This window comes from Myotis daubentonii, chromosome 2 (genome assembly GCF_963259705.1).
Source record: "Myotis daubentonii chromosome 2, mMyoDau2.1, whole genome shotgun sequence".
NCBI lineage: Eukaryota > Metazoa > Chordata > Mammalia > Chiroptera > Vespertilionidae > Myotis > Myotis daubentonii.
Window position 1 is genome coordinate 197,991,595 of NC_081841.1, and position 20,376 is coordinate 198,011,970.

The window sequence follows — 20,376 nt, forward strand, 5'->3', positions numbered from 1 at the left end:
CTTACCAAGCACAACTGAAAAAAAATAATAGCAAAAAATAAATATAACAATAGTGAATGATGCATTATGATTTATTCAATTCTGTTCAACCAAGTTAAAATAAATGAAGTTCCGCAGATGCAAGGACGGAAATTAAGAGATGAGGGGGTAAACAACACACATTGTATAACTTTGGGAACCAGTACTCACTTGTGTGAGGGTGCTAATTTTTATGATACAGAAAGGTGAGTGTTGCTGTTAATGGTTTCACAATGAAGAAAATCGTATTGAATCCATGCTTCACTTACCTGTACTTACTCTATACTTAAATTCTTCAAATGTTTCAAATTCAGAATGTGTCCGTTCTCACATGCCCAATATCTCCATGTCTTAGATAGTTGTTGAAATGGTGCAGCATTTGACAAAAAGCCCTTCCCTGTTGTATCACAATCTTATAAGCAGAAAAACAAGTCTTTAGCTACTCATTAATGATTGACACTAACCTCTGGAGGGCCACAATCACATTGCTCTTCCTCTTCCACAATTCCATTGCCGCATTCTGATGCTCTTCCTTGGACAACCACTTTTGAAATGGTTTGATTTTGAAGACATTCAAATTCAGGCTGTGAAACTACACGTTTAAATTCATTCACGCTGCAACTGCTAAACAGCTTTACACCATGGAAACGTCTAAAATTAAATTATATTCTTCAGATAAATGGAGTAAAATCACTATCAAACTAACACTCTTCAATATGGCACTACATATTAATTCTGTACAACTTCAGACAGAGAAAAACAAGGAGGGGAGAATGCTTTGATTTTTAATACAAGTCAGAAAATGTGAGCAACGAGTTCATTTATATTATCCTATCTAATAAAAGAGAAAAATGGTAATTGGCGTACGACGATACCCTTTTCATTGGCTAATCAGGGCTATATGCAAATTAACTGCCAACTATGATTGGCAGTTAACTGCCAACTAAGATTGGCAGTTAACTGCCAACAAGATGGCGGTTAATTTGCATATGTAGGCACAATGCAGGGAGGCAAAAGGGAAAGCAGGCAGAAGCCCCCTGCCACTGACAGTGATCGGAAACCCAGGGGGGAGCTAAGAGATGGGGGGCAGGGCAAAGGCGGCCCTGGGGCCGCCTTTGCCCTGTCCCCCAGCCATGATCAGAGAATCAAGTGCCTTTGCAGCCCTGGCCAGTGATAGCAAGAAGTAGGGGTGGAGCCAGCGATGGGAGCTGGCACGGTCAAAGCTGGCAGTTGCGGGAGCTAGGGGTCCCTTGCCTGGGCCTAAAGCGGAGCCCATGATCACGGGGCCACTGCAGCTGCGGGTCCCCGCTGCTCGGGCCCGTCGCCTCAGCCAGAGGCGTTAGGCCTGGGCAGGGGCGGAGCCTGCAACCGTGGGGAGCTGGGGGTCCCCTGCCCCGGCCTGACACCTCTGCCAGAGGCCTCAGGCCTGGTCAAGGGGCCGATCCGTTGATTGGTGATCGGAGGGTGATGAGGGTCAACTCCTCTGGCCGAGGCATCAGGCCTGGGCGGGGGGCTGAGCCGGGGATTGGGGGGATAGGATGGTCCCCTTGCCCAGGCCTGAAGCCTGGGTCAGAGGCGTCAGGCTTGGGCGGGGGGTGGAGCAAGCGATCAGAGGGAGATGGGGGTCCCCTGCCCAGGCATGATTCCTGCGCCAGAGGCCTCATGCCTGGGCGGGGTCTAGAGCCAGTGATCAGGGGGAGATGGGGGTCTCCTGTCCAAGCCTGACACCTCTGGCGGAGGCGTCAGGCCTGGGCAAGGGGCCGATCCTGCTATTGGAGGGTGATGGGGGTCAACGCCTGAGGGCTCCCAGTGTGTGAGAGGGGGCAGGCTGGGCTGAGGGACACTCCCCTCCCCACACACACCCAGTGCACGAATTTCATGCACCGGGGCCCTAGTAATTTAATATAATAGAATTCTAGTAAGTAGAGGAAGTTAAAGTGACATGAGTTAGGAATATATTAAAACACAACAGTGCTTGACACACAAAAGTTCTATTTAAGTGGATGAGTCAAAGATTTCTGAGCGCCCAGGTCAGTGAGATTTTTAGAGGTCCCACTGTGTTAATTTATTTTAATTCTGTATTGATTAAGGCAGTGGTCAGCAAACTGTGGCTCACGAGCCACATGTGGCTCTTTGGCCCCTTGAGTGTGGCTCTTCCACAAAATACTGACTTCTGTGCATGGGCCACGAAGTTTCAATCTCACTGTACGTGTACGCCCGCACATGGTATTTTGTTGAAGAGCTACACTCAAAGGGCCAAAGAGCCACATGTGGCTCGCGAGCCTCAGTTTCCTGACCACTGGATTAAGGTATTACATATGTGTGCTTATCCCCCCCACTGCCAACCCCCGCTCTTGCCCTCACCCCGCTACTGTCTGTGTCCATTGGTTAGGCTTATATGCACGCATACTAGTCTTTTGGTTGATCTCTCCCCCTTCCTCCAACCCCCCTCACTTCCCTCTGAGGTTTGAGGGTCTGATCGATGCTTCTCTGTCTCTAGATCTGTTTTTATTCATCAGTTTATGTTGTTCATTATATTCCACAAATGAGTGACATCATTGTGTTCATTTTATTTCCTCGTGCACAGCTACTAACTTCATGCGGGTCTTATTTTGTCAGTGAATTGAACCCACCTGCTGGTAACTTTGGTGTGTTCCAGTTTGGGAAACATAGATTATGCTTTGGTTTTTTGTTTGTTTTCCTACTTTTACTCTTTATTTTGTCAGAAACTTGTGGGGACTAAATTACCATCTGACTTCCATCTTCTCCCTTTTCTTAAAACATAGTCCTCCCTAGGTATGGAACCATCCTCTCTAATTCTAATATTGTCTTCCTTTCTATGACAAGCCCGCAAAGCTACATCTTAGAGCACCTCTTTCACTAGTTTCAACTTCTTTCTAAATGAGCTGTCCATGGTTTTAATTCCCATCAATATGCAGATGGCTCACATATTCTAGATCCCTTGTCCTCAGAGATCCTAACTGTGCACTTAACTCATAAATGACTCAGGGCCCCCGATATAGCATTTAAAACTGCCTCAAGATTTCCCAATTTCTCCTTTCCGAAAACATTTGTCTTTTTCACTAAACATTTGCCTTTTAATTAACTTGTGATATCCAAAAATCTACAAATAATTCTTGCCATCTCCACTTCTCTCAATCTTAATAAATTGATGTAATTATGATAATCATCTCCCCAATATTATTATAATGATTTCCCTCTGTGTATTTTTTATTCATTTTTAAGATAATTTTTATTATCCATACTGTATAAATCAATTTAAAATGTGGTTTACTACATTGATCATAAAATCCCACCTCTCACATCATGATTACACAATCAGGCTCTTTCCTACATACCCCATGTTAGTTACTCCTGGACTTCTTCCCCTGACTGATTGTTCTTTAGCCTCCTTGCAGTTTACTCTATTTTTCATATGCCTTCTATATATGTCCTTATAGTCCAAGCCATGTCTCTTGCTTTTCATTGTCATCCCCTTAACCCCTCAACCTCCTCTTAATAGTCCGTTGAGTTTCTCAAGCTTGCTGCCATTCACTCGCCTGCCCTCCCTCAATGGTATTCAATACATTCTCTAGATGAATAGATTCATTCCTTCTCTTCAGGTCGCTACAGAATTATTTCCTAGGCCACATTACTACTATTAGAAAATTTCCTCTCCCTATGAATTCCCTATTTACTCCTTCTGAGCACCTATTATTAGATGTTTATATTTTGTTTATTGTATGGACACTTTTTCTTCCTGTCCCTAATGCACTAATATTAGATATTTAGGACTTACTTACCTTGTTAACCATTGGTAAGGCAAGCACACAACCCTGCAACACAGTCAATGCCCATTACATTTTCAAAATGAATCAATCAATTTCACTTCAAGACTATAGCAAGCACCAGAAAGTCACTAACAACAAATTCTTTCTCTGTAGACTGTAACATTGAATATAGAAATAGTAAGTACGTTTTCTACAATATCGAATCCTGGTTGTAATTAATAGTCTTTAAATAACATATGTATTTCATAAAAATCTCTTTTACTCATAAGTTGTATTGCAAGCAATTATACATCAAAGACTACTACAAACATTCCACCAAAAACTACATAGAGTTTATAGAAACAACACCTTACATTGCTTGAGGATTCATAATGCATGCAGCTCCTGGACAGTAACAATTATTGATGTCATCATATCTTAATCCCAGATTAACTCCAAGCAGCTGTGCCATCACAACTGAAAAAGCCTCTAAAGATATCCTCTTTGGATACTAAATACAAAAAAAAAAAAAAAAGTATTGCTTAAATTATTTCTCCATCCTTTTGATCATTGCAATTAATAATTTGGGGGCATACTGCCTAAATGCAAATATAAATTTAAGAAAATAGCATAAAAAATTGGTAAATTGTGATGTGTTTTAGTTTTTTAAGAAATGGTATTTTTAGTCCAAATGGAATTGACAAGAAACAGAGAAAATTAGCGCGATTTTTGTGGTTTTATTACGTTAGTGTTTGAAATCCAAATAATGTTTTTTGAGAATAAACATGGTTTAGTCACTATTATTTTTCCAGTGAATACTCAAGTGCGCAGGCGCCGGGCAGTCACTGGTCTGGCCAAGGAGCAGAAAGGTGAGTGGTGAAGCGGCCTTCGCCAGGAGGGGCAAGAGCCACCAGGGCTAGGGCCACCTCGGGGGGGGGGGGGGGGGTACCCAGCAGCGCGGTGTCCCTCCACAAGGTGGCGCCACCCCTCAACCCCGGCCTCTGGAAGGCGGGTCCGTGCCCCTCCAAGCGGGCATCCTTCCACACCAGCAGCCATCGCCCCTTGTTCCCAGCCAGGCTGACCCATGGGCCCATGTCTTGTGGCTGATACAGAACCTCACACTCTGCGGGGGAGGCAGATCTCCGCCCACAGGCCCCAACCCCGGGCACCAGCCCCCTCCTGTGCACCCCACCTCTCCATGAGAGAGAAACATCGATCAGCTGCCTCCTGCACACCTCCTACTGGGGATGTGCTCACAACCAACATACATGCCCTTGACCAGAATCAAACCCGGGACCCTTCAGTCCGCAGGCCAGCGCTCTATCCACTGAGCCAAACTGGTTAAGGCTGGAGGAACCTCTTGAGTGTTTTCTTCCCTATATCACACATACATTCCTTCATGACATCACCCCAAGCCCAAGCTAGGTTCTTGATTTGGTCATATATGCTGTAATCTTCCATAATGGCATCAGTGTCTTCTCAGTGGCTCCTTTGCTTGCAGCAATAATTTGGCAAAGGACTTCCTTAGATAGCAGGCCTTAACATCTGCTATAAATCTGTGACTCATTGGAAGAATCAAAGAGGTGGTGTTTGGAGGGAGAAACACCACTTTAACATTAAGATAAAGATCACCAATTAAAAGAGCATGTCTGGGAGCATTATCAACAAACACCAAAATCTCAAAAGGTGTTTTATTTTTCTCCAAACAGTACTCCATTTTGCTGGCACAGCAATTCAGGAGGGCACCCTGCAAGAGGAGCTGAGTCATCCAGGACTTCTTATTGCTTCTGGAGTGCAAGGCTGTGCATGCTCATTGATTTGCTTACAAGACCAGGGGTTCTCACTTTTCCAGATTACAAAGGATTTCCATTTGTAGCCTGTGACATTGCCCCAAGCAACACTATTATTCTATCCTTAAAAGTCTTCAAACCTGGCATTGACTTTGGCTCTTTATGAATAAAAGTCCTTTCAAGCATCTATTCCAGAGTAGGGAGGTCTTATTAATTTTGAATATTTTCTATGGCAATCAGTTTCCAAGAATTCTTCATCTGTCTTCCTATCAGCTCTGGCATCCTCACCACTTACTTGATTATTATATAGTGAATAACGATTATGGAAACCACATAGAGCTGACAGTAAATCCAACATTGTAATTGGGCCCAATTCTGTTTAGCATCACAAACAAACTTTTTGTTTTGGCCATGATCACCGTGGTGCAGAGAGAGATACACTTCTGTAGTTATTGGTCTCTTCAGATTTTGTTTCTTCATGACTCAGTCTTGAACAGTTGTGTGTATCCTTCCCTTCTAGCTTATTAATAACCTGAATATAGTAAGGTATTGAGCTTTCTCTCAAATGTAATGAATACAGTCATTTACCACATACTGTTATTTAGGTCAACAAGGGACAGCTTCTATGATTTTGGTCTGGTCTTCATTACAGGTCATTGGAAGTTTCTTTTGTTAGTTTTGCTGCCTTCCATCCTTTCACAGATTCTGTCACTTTGTTCTTGTTCTTCAAGATCTGGCTATGGTAGAATGAAATGTGCCTGACTGGCAAGCCATAATAATCCCTGGTTTTCTCCTTTGTAGTACTTAATCACTCTTAATTTTGTTACCAGATCAATTATTCAAAGTGGGTGCTTACAAGCAACAGTGATTTCGTATACTCAGGGGCCATGATGAGCAATAAAAGATGAGATTAGGTCAAGCACAAAAGAAAATGATGCAATCAAGAGATGCAGTAACACAAGATGTAGGAGGATGCTAGTGGTATAAAATGGCATAATGTTTCACAGCAAATTTATTTTTATAAGTAGAAACAGTACCCTCTAATATAATGTTAAAGTACAAATAGTAAGTACATATACCAGTAACATAGTCATTTATTATCATTATCAAGTATTATGTACTGTACATAATTGTACTGCTATACTCTTATACAACCGGAAGTGCTGGTGTAACTATGTTTACACCAGCATCACCACAAACACATGACTAATGTGTTGTGCTATGACGTTATGACGGCTATGACCTGACTATGTGATGGTAATTTGTCAGCTCCACTATAATCTTCTGTGACCAAAATCATAGAAGCAGTCCCTTGTTGACCTAAATAACATTATGTGGTGCATGACTGTATTCATTACATTTGAGACAAAGCTCAATACCTTACTACATTCAGGTTATTAATAAGCTAGAGGGGAAGGATACACACAACTGTTCAAGACTGAGTCAAGAAGAAACAAAATATGAAGAGACAAATAACTAGTAAGGAGACTGAAACAGAATTCAAAGACTTTACAACAAGAATAACAACAACAACAACAACAACAAAACCCCAGGAACTTATGGCTTTACTGGCAATATCTACCAAACATTTTACAAAGATGTAATGCCAATCCTTCTCAAACTCTTCCACAGAATCAAAGAAGGGATATTCCCAATCTCATTTTATGAGGTCAGCAGTACCCTGATAACAACATGTTCAACAAGAAAAAAATTAAAGGCCAATATCCCTGATAACATTGATACAAAAATACTAGCAACCTGAATTCAATATCATATTAGGAGAATCATACACCATGACTAAGTGAGATTGTTTTCTGCTGAAATACAAGGATTATTTAACATAGGAAAAATCTGTCAATGTAATATACCAATTTCACAGAATGAGGGTAAAATCCATATGATCATCTCACCTAAGGCAGAAGATGCATTTCACAAGACTCGATACCTTTTTGTGATAAGCAACCCTCAAGAAAATTGGAATATGAGACATCTACCTCAATATAATAAATAAGGCAGGATGTTCTCTCTCTCACCACTTCTATTTAATATTCAAAAACTTACCCAGAGCAATTAAGCAATAAAATATATGACTTTTAACTTGGAAAGGAAGAAGTAAAATTATCCATGTTCAGAGCTGACATGATCCTATATGTAGGAAACACAAAAGATCCCACATAAAAGACTCTTAGAACTAATAAATGAATGGCAGGATATAAAATCAAAACTTTACTGTGTATCCATAACACTTAAAATGAATAATCTGAAAGCAGTGGACATTCCGTGCAGATCAGAAGCATGAGACTAAGAAACCACATGTTTGAAAGTGACCTAAAGGGTGTCATGGAGAGAATTGTACTGTTATGATGACTGTTTTCATTGCTGCTGTTGGACTAAATCCCAGGAGAGGGAATGGGGGAGACATAATTACAGAGAAGCCTTCGACTTGTCATGCAAGGCCTTACTCTAGTGCTCCCAGGAGTACTAAGTGCACATGTTCCTAATTTCACTTATGATAGGGTAAATTTATAACATATTCATATATATTCATTAAAAATCATCTTTTTGAAATTTTAGAGGATATAGAAATTTGTTAAGTATATAGTTCTACTTTTTTTCTTTTAATTTTATTCCCCGTATTATATACTGTTTTTTTGTTTTTTTCAGTATTATATTGTACTAGAGGCCCGTTGCACAAAAGATTTGTGCAAAAGGCCTTCTGTTCCCCTGGCTGCCGGCACCAGTTTTCCTCCGGCACCCGGGACCCAGGCCTTTGCTCCGGATGGAGCCTTCAGTCTTCGCTCTGCTGCTTCGCCCCTAAGTATACAATTAACCGCCATCTTTGTTGGGTTAATTTGCATACTCTCCTGATTGGCTTGTGAGCATAGCTAGGGACGGTCAATTTACATGTTTGTCTATTATTAGGTAAGATTAGTTTCAGGTGTACAGAATAGTGATTAGACAACCAGATACTTGACAAAGTGTTCCACCCGATACTTCTAGTACCCACCTGACACCAGACACAGTCATAATTGCAAGGACTAGATTCCCTATGCTGTCATCTACTCTTAATGGATTTTTGTGCACATCCTTTTGGGTTGTGCTGACAAACAGATTGATAGCCAATTAGTGTTTTCGGGCAATACATTGGCTACTATACAACTCATTTTGAAATTGTCCATCTGATTAAAAAAATTTCAATTAATTGGATATCCTATGGTTGAGGATATCCTGAATTTATATTTTGAATCAAAACTGTAGCTTTTCCACTAATTGTAGATATTCCTCATCAATTGGTCTTTCAGTTATTGCTTAAGAGTGTTGAAAGTGTACAAAACTTTTCAAAACTAAAAAATATTAGGTAATGTTTTTATTCTTTGACAGTGTGATATTACAGACAAATTATTCTTCTGTCATTGTTCATCTGAATCATCATACATTTTTATTCTTTAATTGTCATTTGTATAATGTCATTTTTTCCAGTTCCTTGATTATTAATGTTTTTGTTACTGGTTCCTAGAAGCTCTTTAAGACTAAAGATGTCAACAATTGGTCATGCAGTGTGAATGATATACCATGTTTTTTCATTATTTTATTGTAGTATTTCATTGTTTTTCTTTTTGGTTGTACAAATGTTGTATACAAAAACATAATCATTTTCTGTTTTTAAAAAGAAAGTAATGGAGTTATAATATCATAAAAAAGAAAGAAATACTTAGAAACAAAGTTAAACAAGGAGGTGAAAGAAATGTAGATGGAACACTGAAAACTATTTCTGAAAGAAATTACAGAAAACACAATTAAATGAAAAGTGTCCATCCATGGATGGAAAACATAATATTGTTAAGATGTCATTAATAACAAAACCAATCTTAATATTCAATGCAATCCCCACAACAATCCAAACAGCATTTGCTGGTAGAAGTGAAAGAAAAATAAGCTCAAAATTCATATGGAATCTCAAGGGACAGTGAATGACCATAATAATATTAAAAAAGAAGAACAAAGTAGAACAACCACATTTACAGATTTCAAAGTATAGTACCAAGCACACATAATAAAAACAGTGTGGTAATGACTTAAAGATAAATCTATAAATCACTGAAATAGAATAGAGAGCCTAGAAATTAACCCTCACATATATGTTCAAATTATCTACGAGAAGGTTACCAGGACCACAGAATGAGAAAAAGATAATTTGTTCAACAGAATACTTAGTGGAAAAAAGATAAGTCTCTTCAATAAATGTCAATGGGAAAATAAATACCCATATAGAAAAGAATAAACTTGAACCCTTATATTATACCATATGCAATAGATAACTCTAAATGGATTAAAATCTAAAGGTAAGACCCAAAACTGCAAAACAAATGGAATAAAACATAGAGGAAAATCTTCATGACATTGAGATTGACGCTAATTTCTTGGATATAATGCCAAGAGCACAGGCAACAAGAGCAAAAATAGGCAAATTGTACTCCACCCAGCTTGCACGTTTTGTGTTTCTAAAACCAAAATCAATGCAGTGGAAAAGCAACGTACAGAATGGGAGTAAATATCTGCAAATCATGTATCTTGTAAGGGGTTAACAACCATTATACAAATAACATCTGCCATTTAGCAACAAAAAATCAAATAGCTCAGTTTAAATATGTACTAAGGGTTTGAACAGACCTTTCTCCAGAGATGATATACAAAAATCGAAAAGGCATATGAAAAGATGCTCAGCATCACTAATAATCATAGGAATTCAAATCAAAACGACAATGAGCTATCACTTCATATCAGTTAGGATGACTGCTATTTAAAAATCCAGAAAAATGCCCTGGCTGAGTGGATCAGTTGATTGGAGCATCAACGCATACACCAAAGGGTTGCAGGTTAGATTCCCAGTCAGGGAACATAGCAAGATTTCAGGTTAGAGGCAGCAAGCAATCAATGTTTTTCTCTCACATCTATTTCTATTTCTCTCTCTCTCTCTCTCTCTCTCTCTCTCTCTCTCTCTCTCTCTCTCTCTCTCCTCCCTCTCTCTCTCTCTTTCACTTCCTTTCTTCTTCTGTAAAATCAATAAACTAAACATGTCATCGGGTCATGTGAGGATAAAAAACAAACAGAAAATAATGAGTGTTGGTGATGTTTCATGATGCACTGTAAACTACTGATTATAAACTATTGTAAGCAGTAATTAAATTATTAAAATAGAATTACCATATGATACCACAAACCAACTTCTGAGTATGTATCAAACATATTTGAAAAAGAAGAGATATCTGCATTGCCCTTTCATTGCAGCATTATTCTGAATAGCCAAGATATGGAAACAGCCTAAGTGTCTATTGCCAGATGAATGGATAAAGAAAATATTACACACACACACACACACAATTACATACGCAGACACATAGGCATAATTATATACCCGTATATTATACCAGTAGAGGCCCAGCACACAAAATTCTGCATGGGTAGGGCCTCTAGGTCTGCCTGTGATCAGGGCCAATCTTCCATGGCTGCCTGCACCTGGCCCCACTCCCCACCACCAACGCCAGTCACCCTCTGTGTGTGGGGCGACTAATAGGGTGATCGGGCCCCATTCACTTGCACCTGTCTTGGCCTGGCACCGCCCACATCCACTGCCACCCACCCCTGGTTCCCTGTTTCCCATCAGGCGATAAGAGCCTGCCGGCCGGGAGAAGGGACAAAGAGGTTTTCCAGCAGGCCCCTGATAGGGCAATTTGGGCCTGAGGGCTAGGGGCAGCTCCTGAATTGAGTGCCCGCCCCCTGGTGGTCAGTGCACATCATAGCGACCAGTTGTTATGCTGTCTGGCCAATTTGCATATTATGCTTTTACTTATGGAGACTAGAGGCCTGGTGCATGAAAATTCATACACTCTGGGAGTTGGGGATCTCTCAGCCCAGCCTGCGCCTCTCATAGACCAGGAGCCCTTAGGGGATATCCGACTGGCAAGGGGAGCGGGCCTAAGCTGCAGTCTGGCCTCCCTCTGTGGGAGGCAACCTGCAGGGGATGGCACCAGCCAGTGAGTGGCTGGCTCCTCCCCCAGTTGCCCCTCCAACACCTCCGCTGGCACCCACTTGCCAGCCCCACCCCCCGCCGACCAGTCATTCCATGTTGGGTCAATTTGCATATGAGGCTCTTATTATATAGGATATGAAAAGGTAACTCAAAATGAAATATTATTCAGCCATAAAAATAATAAAATCCTGTCTTTGCAAAAACATGGATGTAGCAGGGTAATACAATCCTAAGTGAAATAAGTTAGGAAAAGACAAATATTACATAATTTTCCTTATACATGGAATGTAAAAATGTCATACTCAGCGAAGCAGAGAGTAGAATGGTGGTTATCAGGGGCTAGAAGGTTTGGAAAATAGGGCCATGTTGCTCAAGGGTACAAAGTTTCAGTTATGAAAGATGAAAAGCTCTGCAGATAAGCTTAACACAATGTAAATAAACTTAACACTACTGCACTGTGTACTTAAAAGTAGTTAAGATACTACATCTTACATGTATTTTACCATAATAAATACCCTTTTTAGTATTACACCATTTGAGTTTCCATAATCTATAAAAAAACACTTTCTAAAATTTTGTCAAAACAGTGTGGTAGATACACTATATGTACTTTTCCCCCTTGAAGTGCATATTAACTTTCAACAGGGTACATAACTACTGAAGAGATGGGGATAAAATGCATACCAGAGCAATTCCTGCAGCAAGCTTTGGATCGCATGCCCTTCCATGATATGTTGCTCCCACGTAAATTGGATGATCTCTATAACTAAATAATTAAAATTTTCATGAGGATAAGTGCATTTTAAATGATTAATAATTTAATAACTTTTAAAGAAATTGGATTCCTCAATGAAGCTATGTTTTCATTAAAATGCAAATATTACATATTAACTCCAATGCATTTAATCATTTTTGTATTTGGGTAACCATATATAGTTTCTACAAAGTTAAGTTCCAAGAAACACTTCAACATTATTTGATACACATCCCAGAACATAGCAGCGTCTGATCCTTCCAAATATTTAATCAACACTGTTGTCAGTTCTGGGTGGATATAATTCTAGGTTGTAACAGTCAGGATAGCATACTGCCATGATTTTCACATAGCAAAACCTTTAATGTATATAAAAATATTGGCTTGGAGCACAAATAGAGAGACAGAATATGCAGCAGATTCACTAAGAAAAAGAGAAATAGGATGTACAAACTGTACTCATTCGTTTTAGTTCTTAAAGTTGCTCCTAAATTCCCAAACCTCACCTTAGATTCTACAGGATACACCAAAATATTTATAAGTTTATTCTATAATTCTTTCTGACTTCAATATTATGAGTTTTTTAAATCTAAAATAATTTAATTATTAAAATAAAAATCTATGCATAATCCCTTGAAAGGTATACTGCAAGTAATTAAATAGCTACAACTCAGGTCAATACAGGAATACCATAGGTAAGCACATTACCATTTTAACCTGGTGAATTGCAACCAGGTTTATATACAACTAGAAGCCCGGTGCACAAAATTTGTCCCCGACAGGGGGTCCCCTCAGCCCAACCTGCAGCCTCTCCAATCCGGGACCCCGCGAGGGATGTCCGACTGCAGGATTGGACCTAAAACGGCAGTCGGACATCCCTCTCACAATCCTGGACCACTGGCTCCTAATCACTCACCTGCCTGCCTGCCTGGTTGCCCCTAACTGCCATGCCCCGCCAGCCTGATCACCCCTAAATACCCTCACTGCCAGCCAGGTCGCCCCTAACTGTTCCCCTTCCTGCTGGCCTTGTTGCTCGTAACTGCTCCCCCCCACCCCCAGCGCCAGCCTGGTCACCCCTTACTGACCCACTGCCAGCCTGGTCGCCCCCAACTGTCCCCTTCTGCCTACCTAGTCTCCCCTAACTGCCCCCCCACTGCTGGCCTGGTTGCCCCCAACTGCCCCCCCTGCCAGCCTAATCGCCCCCAACTGCCCCCCCTGCCAGCCTGGTCACCCCACACAGCCTGCTGTTCAGTCATTTGGTCATCCCTCACTAACCCCCCTGATGGCTTGGTTGCCCCACTCAGCCTGATTGTTCAGTCATTTGGTCACCCCTCACTAAACCCCTGCCAGCCTGATCACCCCACTCAGCCTGCTTGTTTAGTTGTTTGGTCATCCCTCACTAACATCCTTGCCAACCTGGTCATAGGGAGCCATCTTGTGAGGGCATGAGGGTTAATTTGCATATTACCTCTTTATTATATAGGATTATTGCATTCTCTTAACTTATTATATTTTATTTAATGTGAAAATGATGGTTTCAGGTATTTGCATCTAAGAAAATCTTTAAAACCTCAGAGGCCCATGTATATCCCAAGACTTCCTATATTTTCCAGTTCATTATATTTTCACAGGTAAATAGTCCACTCTGAGAATAATGGCCTACCATGATTTTTTATGCTACCTTGTTGTCTGATGTTTTCATTTTGTACTTTGCCAACATTGTACTCATACACTCTTTTTTGTCATTATACTTACCATTTGTATGTAGTTTGATAGCTAAAATATCAAATAATTTTATAAACAATGCAATAAGGAACTTACATCAACAACAATGCCATATCATGGGACCTCTGAAACAAATTATTTTCTTTCCATGACACAAATCTTTGTAGTAGTTCACTAGCATGCCCAGTACATAAAATCTTATTTTGATCTGACCAGATCTCCAAAGATGTTAACATAACAGTCAGTTTCAGCTGGGAAAACATCTGAAAACAGAAGATGCATGATATATAGTTTAGACAATCACAAATATAACATTACATCTCTAAACAGAATGCTAGTATATTCAATTTACTGTAATTTGAAGATGAAACCCATTGGAAATGACACAGGTTGGTAGGACTATACTTTTATAAAACTGTTAACTCTATTCATACAAATAATGTTATTGCATAATTGAGAATGCTTCTTTTTAAAATATATATATGTTATTGATTCTTTTCAGAGAGGAAGGGAGAAGGGTAGAGAGTTAGAAATATCAATGAGAGAGAAACATCGATCAGCTGCCCCTTGCACACTCCCCATTGGGGATGTGCCCGCAACCAAGGTACATGCCCTTGATTGGAATCGAACCTGGGACCCTTGAATCCACAGGCCAACGCTATATCCGGTGAGCCAAACTGGTCAGGGTGAGAATGCTTCTTATTTAGAATACAAAGCATAAACACTTACAGTGTTGATGAGGCCAAAGATATGGACAATTTTCTCAGTTGCAATGGCCACTTCAGAACCCATATAATCATACTGAAAGACAAGTTTTATTTCTTAATCACTAGTGAAAATTACTAAGTTACCACATTTCAATAGATATGAAATACTATAATAAGTGACTAAGTGAAAGACAAAATCAGATGAAGATCTATCAAATGCTTAATAAACATACAGACTTTACATATTAATAAATAATATGAAAATTATGAGATTATGACATCTTCCTGTTCACACATGCAAAAATTAAGCATCAAAATTTAACATTCCAAGAATGTATAAATACTTTTTTATAGCAAAGCCTAAAAAAAAGATACCATGAGCAAATTAAAATTAAAACACCTACTTTATGAAGACATAGAAATATTAAAAATATGAAATTATATACCAGGAAGTTACTAGACAAAAAGCATGTCATATAATATGATAGTTATATTAATTAACATAATCATTACATTACTATAAAAACTTAAGCCCCCCCAACAACAAAATGTATAAAATAAACTTTAACAGAATTATAAATAGAAAGTATCATAGTAATGGATTTTACATAGTTTCCTTAATTATTAATAAATCTGAGCTACCTTACTGTCATGATGGCAGGATAGGTAAGTGCTTTGCTTGCCTTTTCCCATTTTCCCACAATGACATAAAAATTACAACTAAATTACAGAACAGCCATCAAAGGGAACCTGCTGAAGACTAGCTGAGCACAAGGCCCACAACTCAGGACAGAAAGAGGAAGCCCTGGCAAAATGGAGAAGAGAAACAGAAACTCTGAACAGGCTGGTCCCATACCAACAGTGTGGCAGTTATGCAAGGAGAGGGTTATCTAAGCTAAGGAGGTACCCCTGAGAAGCAGATGAATTCAATTGAGACTTTTAGGACATTTTGACCAACTGCAGGACATTTTGCCTAATGTGGACATGCATAATTTGGTAGGAGAAACCACATGTTAGGCCAGAAATAAGTCTCAATAAATTTGAGAAGACTGGCCCTGGAATGTGTCTTTCAGTTCATAGGAATGTTGTCCTGTACACCAAAGGGTTTGGGACTCATATCCTGATCAGTGCACATGCACATATTGTAGGTTTGATCCCTGGTCAGGGTGCATATAAGAGGCAACTGCCCAATATTTCTCTCTTACATGGGTCTCTCTCTCTCTCTCTCTCTCTCTCTCTCTCTCTCTCTCTCTGTCTCTGTCTCTCTCTCTCCCTCTCTCTCAAAAATCAGTAAGAAATTATCATCTGGTGTAGATATTAAAAAAAACTGTAAAGATTTAAATCACATCAAGCATCTTCTCTAATCACAACTCTATGAAACAAAAAATAACTTACCAGAAGAAAAGTGAAAAATAAAAAGCACATAAAGAATAAATATCATGCTACTGGACAAGAAATGAATTAACAATAATATAAAAAATTAAAAAGATACCTTGAGATAAATGAAAACACAATCATCCATAATCTATGGCACACAGCCAAAGTACTGCGAGGAGGAAAATTTATAGCAAGAGAGGCATAACTCACAAAGCAAGCACAATCGCAAGTAAACACTATAACTACACCTCAAGAAAGTAGAAAAAGAACAAACAAAAACCAAAGTCAGTAAAATGAAGAAAATAATAAAGATCACAGTGAAAATAAACAAAGTATAGTCTGAACAAAAACAATAGGAAAGATTAATGGAACCAAGATCAGGATCTTTGAAAAGATAAACAAATTTGATGGACATTTACTCAAAATCATCACAAAAAAGAGAAGTTTCAAATAAAAAATATTGGAAATGAAAGAGAAGTGAAAACTGGTACCACATAAATGCAAAAGATTATATAAAAATAGTATGATCAATTATATGCCACAAAGTGGACTACCTGGAAGAAACAGACAAATTCCTGGGAAAATACAATCTTCCAAGTCTGAATCAGGAAAAAACAGAAAATCTGAAAACAACAACAACAACAAACTGCTAATAAAATCAAAGCAGCAACAAACGAAAGACTTGGACGAGATGGCTTCACAGGTGAATTTACCAAACATTAAATAATGAATACCTAGTCTTCTCAAATATTCCAAAAAAATGAGGAGGGAAGAAGGCTCCCAAACTCATTTTACAATGCCAGCATTAACCTGATAACAAAACCAAAGATGTTACAAAATATAATAAAAATGCAGGTCACTGTCTCTGAAGAACATCAATGTAAAATTCCTCAACAAAATATTAGCAAAATGAATTCAGTGCTACATTAAAAAGGTCATATACCATGATCAAGTGGGATTTTTTCATGGGATGCAAGGCTAGTTCAATTAATGTGATACACTATATAAGTAAAATGAAGGAAAAAAATCTCATCATATCAATAAATGAAGGAAAAGCATTGGACAAAATCCAACATAAATCTATACTAATAAAAGGGTAATATGCTAGTTAGACTGGGTTGACCTGATATCTTCTAGTCACCCTGCCTTCCTTCAGGACAAAGCCATGGTGGCAGGGGCAGAGACAGAGTTGGTTAGGGGCGATCAGGCCAGCAGGGGGGAGCAGTTACGGGCAATCAGGCCAGCAGGGGGTATCAGTAAGGGGCGATCAGGCTGGCAGGGGAGGGCAGTTAGGGGCGATCAGGCAAGCAGGTAGAGGGGTTAGGGGCAATCAGGCAGGCAGGCAGGTGAGCGTTAGGACTCAGCAGTCCAGATTGCAAGAGGGATAGGGCCTAAACCAGCAGTCAGACATCCTCTGAAGGGTCCCGGATTGAAGAGAGTACAGGCCAGGCTGAGGGACCCCACCCTTATGCACGAATTTGTGCACCGGGCATATGGTGTTGAATAAAATGGGTGAAAGTGGACAACTTTGTCTTGTTACTGATCTTAAAGAAACAACTTTCAGCTTTCCATGGTTGAGCATATTAGTTGTTTTTCAGATATGGCCTTTATTATGATGAGGTCTTTTTAGTCTATCCCCACTTTTCTGACAGTTTTTATTATAAACTAGAAGCCCAGTGCATGGAATTCATGCCCTCCCCTGCTGGTCCGATTGCCCACAACTGCCCTTCCCTGCTGGCCTAGTCACCCCCAACTGCCCTCAGCTGCCATACATCTTGTGGCGGCCATCTTGTGATGACATGAGGAGGCCATCTTGTGACAACATGGGGGTGGCCATCTTGTGATGATGTGAGGGCGTCGTGATTGGGCACGAGGGCCACCTCGGCTTTTATTAGTGTAGATATAGTATTGGAAGACATAGCCACAGCAGACAAGAAAGATAAATAAAGGGCATCCAAATTGGAAAGGAAGAAGTGAAACTGTTATTTGCAGATGAAATGATACTATAATCAACCAAAAATGTTTAAAACTAATAAATGAATTCAGTAAAGTAGCAAAGTACAATATTGATTATTCAGAAATCATTTGTATTTTTATACACCAAGAACAAACTAACAGAAAGAGAAATAAGAAAAATAAAACAATCCCATTTACAATTAAATCTAAAAGAATAAAGTACCTTGGGATTAAATTTTACCAAGAAGTTGAAACAACTGTACTTGGAAAACTATGTCATTAAAGAAAGAAATTGAAGAAGATATGGATAAATGGAAGGTTATATCCTGTTCATCCATAGAAAGAATTGATATCTTAAAATATGCATACCACTCACTGCATCTAAAAATCTAATGAGATTCCTACCAAAATACCAATGGCATTTTTACAGAACTAGAATAATCCCAAAATATATATGGAACCAAAAAGACCCTTAATAGCCAAAGTAATCTTAAGAAAGAACAAAGTTGGAAATATCAGGTTACCTGAGATTAAACTATACTATGCAGCTATTGTAATAAAAACAGCATGGTACTCCATGACACATAGATCAATGGACCTTAACAGAGAGCCCAGAAACAAATTCACACCTATATGGGTAATTAATGTATGACAACTGAGGCAAGAATATGCAATGGGGTAAAGGCAGTATCTTCAATAAATGATCTCCAAATAATGGACAGACACATGAAAACAATGAAACTATATCATTTCCTTGTTGCAAAAAGGTACAAGGATAAACTCAGAATGGTTAAAGGCTGAAATTTTAGACCCCAAACCTAAAACTCTTAGAAGAAAACATAGGCAGTAAACTATTTGACTTCACTCTGAGTAATATAATTTTGGAAATGTCCCCTCAAGCAAAGGAAACAAAAAAATAAATAAACAAATGGGTCTACATCAAACTAAAGAGCTTTGCACAGCAATAAAGCCATCGAAGAATGAAAATCAACCTTCTAAATGTAAGAAGACATTTGCCAATGATATATCTGATAAAGGGTCAATATCCTAACAATATAAGAAATTCGTACAACTTATAACATCAAAAACAAATGAACAAACAAACAAACAAAAGCCTGACTTAAAAATGGGCATAGGACTTCTTCAAAGAAGACATACAGAAGGTCAACAGGCACATGAAAAGATATGTCACTAATCATCAGAGAGATGCAAATTAAAACTATAGTGAGATATTAACTCACACCTGTCAGAATGACTATCATCAATAGATCAACAGTCACTATGGAAAACAATTTGAGAGTTCCTCAAAAAAATTAAAAAAGCAAGCAAATAAAAATTCATAGACAGGAACAACAGTATGGTTGCTACCACAGGAAAGGGGGTATAGAGTAAACGGGGTCAAATGTATAGTGATAAAATGATTTGACTTTAGGTGTCTGGCACACAATGCAATATACAGATAATTTATCATAGAATTGCACACTTGAAACCTATATAATTTTATTAACCAATGTTACCCCAATAAATTAATTGGAAAAAAAAACTAGAACTACCATATGAGCCATCAATTCCAATTCTAGGTATATTTATCCAAATAAATCCAAAACAGTACTATAATTTGAAAAGATACATTCAATTCAACATTATTTACAAAACCAGAATATGGAAGCAACCTATGTGTCCATTGATAGATGAATGCTTAAGGTTGTGTTATATATGCTATGGAATATTACTCAGCCATAAAAAAAAATGAAAATCTTGCCATTTGCTGCAGCATGGATGGACCTACAGAGTATAAGAGAGACTGGCAGATGCCCAAGGGGAAGGGGTGACTATGAATAAAGGAGGTGAAGGGATTAGCTAAAAAACGCATATGCATACTGCATGGACAGAGACAATAGTTTGTTGTTGACCAAGGGAGAAGGAGGTAGGTAAAAGGGGGTTGCAGAGGGGAACAGCTGCAATAATGTAAACAGTGAAATTTTTAATTAAAAAATAATAAAGAAAGAAAAGAAAAAATTAGTGAATAATTTAAATAAAATTCCATATGATTTCACTTACATGTGTAATATACATACATACATACATACACAAACAAACAACAAAACAAAAACAAACTGCTAGATACAGAGAACAAATTGATTGTTGACAGTTGAAAGGAAAGGGAGAATGCATAAAATGGGAAGTAGGATTAAGATGTATAATTTGCCAGTTTTTTTTTTTTTTAAAAAAACACCTGTCAATTTGT

General features: G+C 38.8%; 1 protein-coding gene across 1 annotated transcript in view; it reads right to left on the minus strand.

The window, feature by feature from the left end:
• The window catches only part of LOC132228623 (A disintegrin and metallopeptidase domain 3-like), a 117,505-nt gene that overhangs the window by 45,316 nt on the left and 51,813 nt on the right, over window positions 1–20,376 (minus strand). Inside the window, 5 exon segments of the mRNA XM_059685343.1 lie at window positions 483–669; window positions 4,163–4,299; window positions 12,294–12,375; window positions 14,185–14,351; window positions 14,818–14,889. Of these exon segments, the coding sequence (XP_059541326.1) occupies window positions 483–669; window positions 4,163–4,299; window positions 12,294–12,375; window positions 14,185–14,351; window positions 14,818–14,889 (645 nt within the window).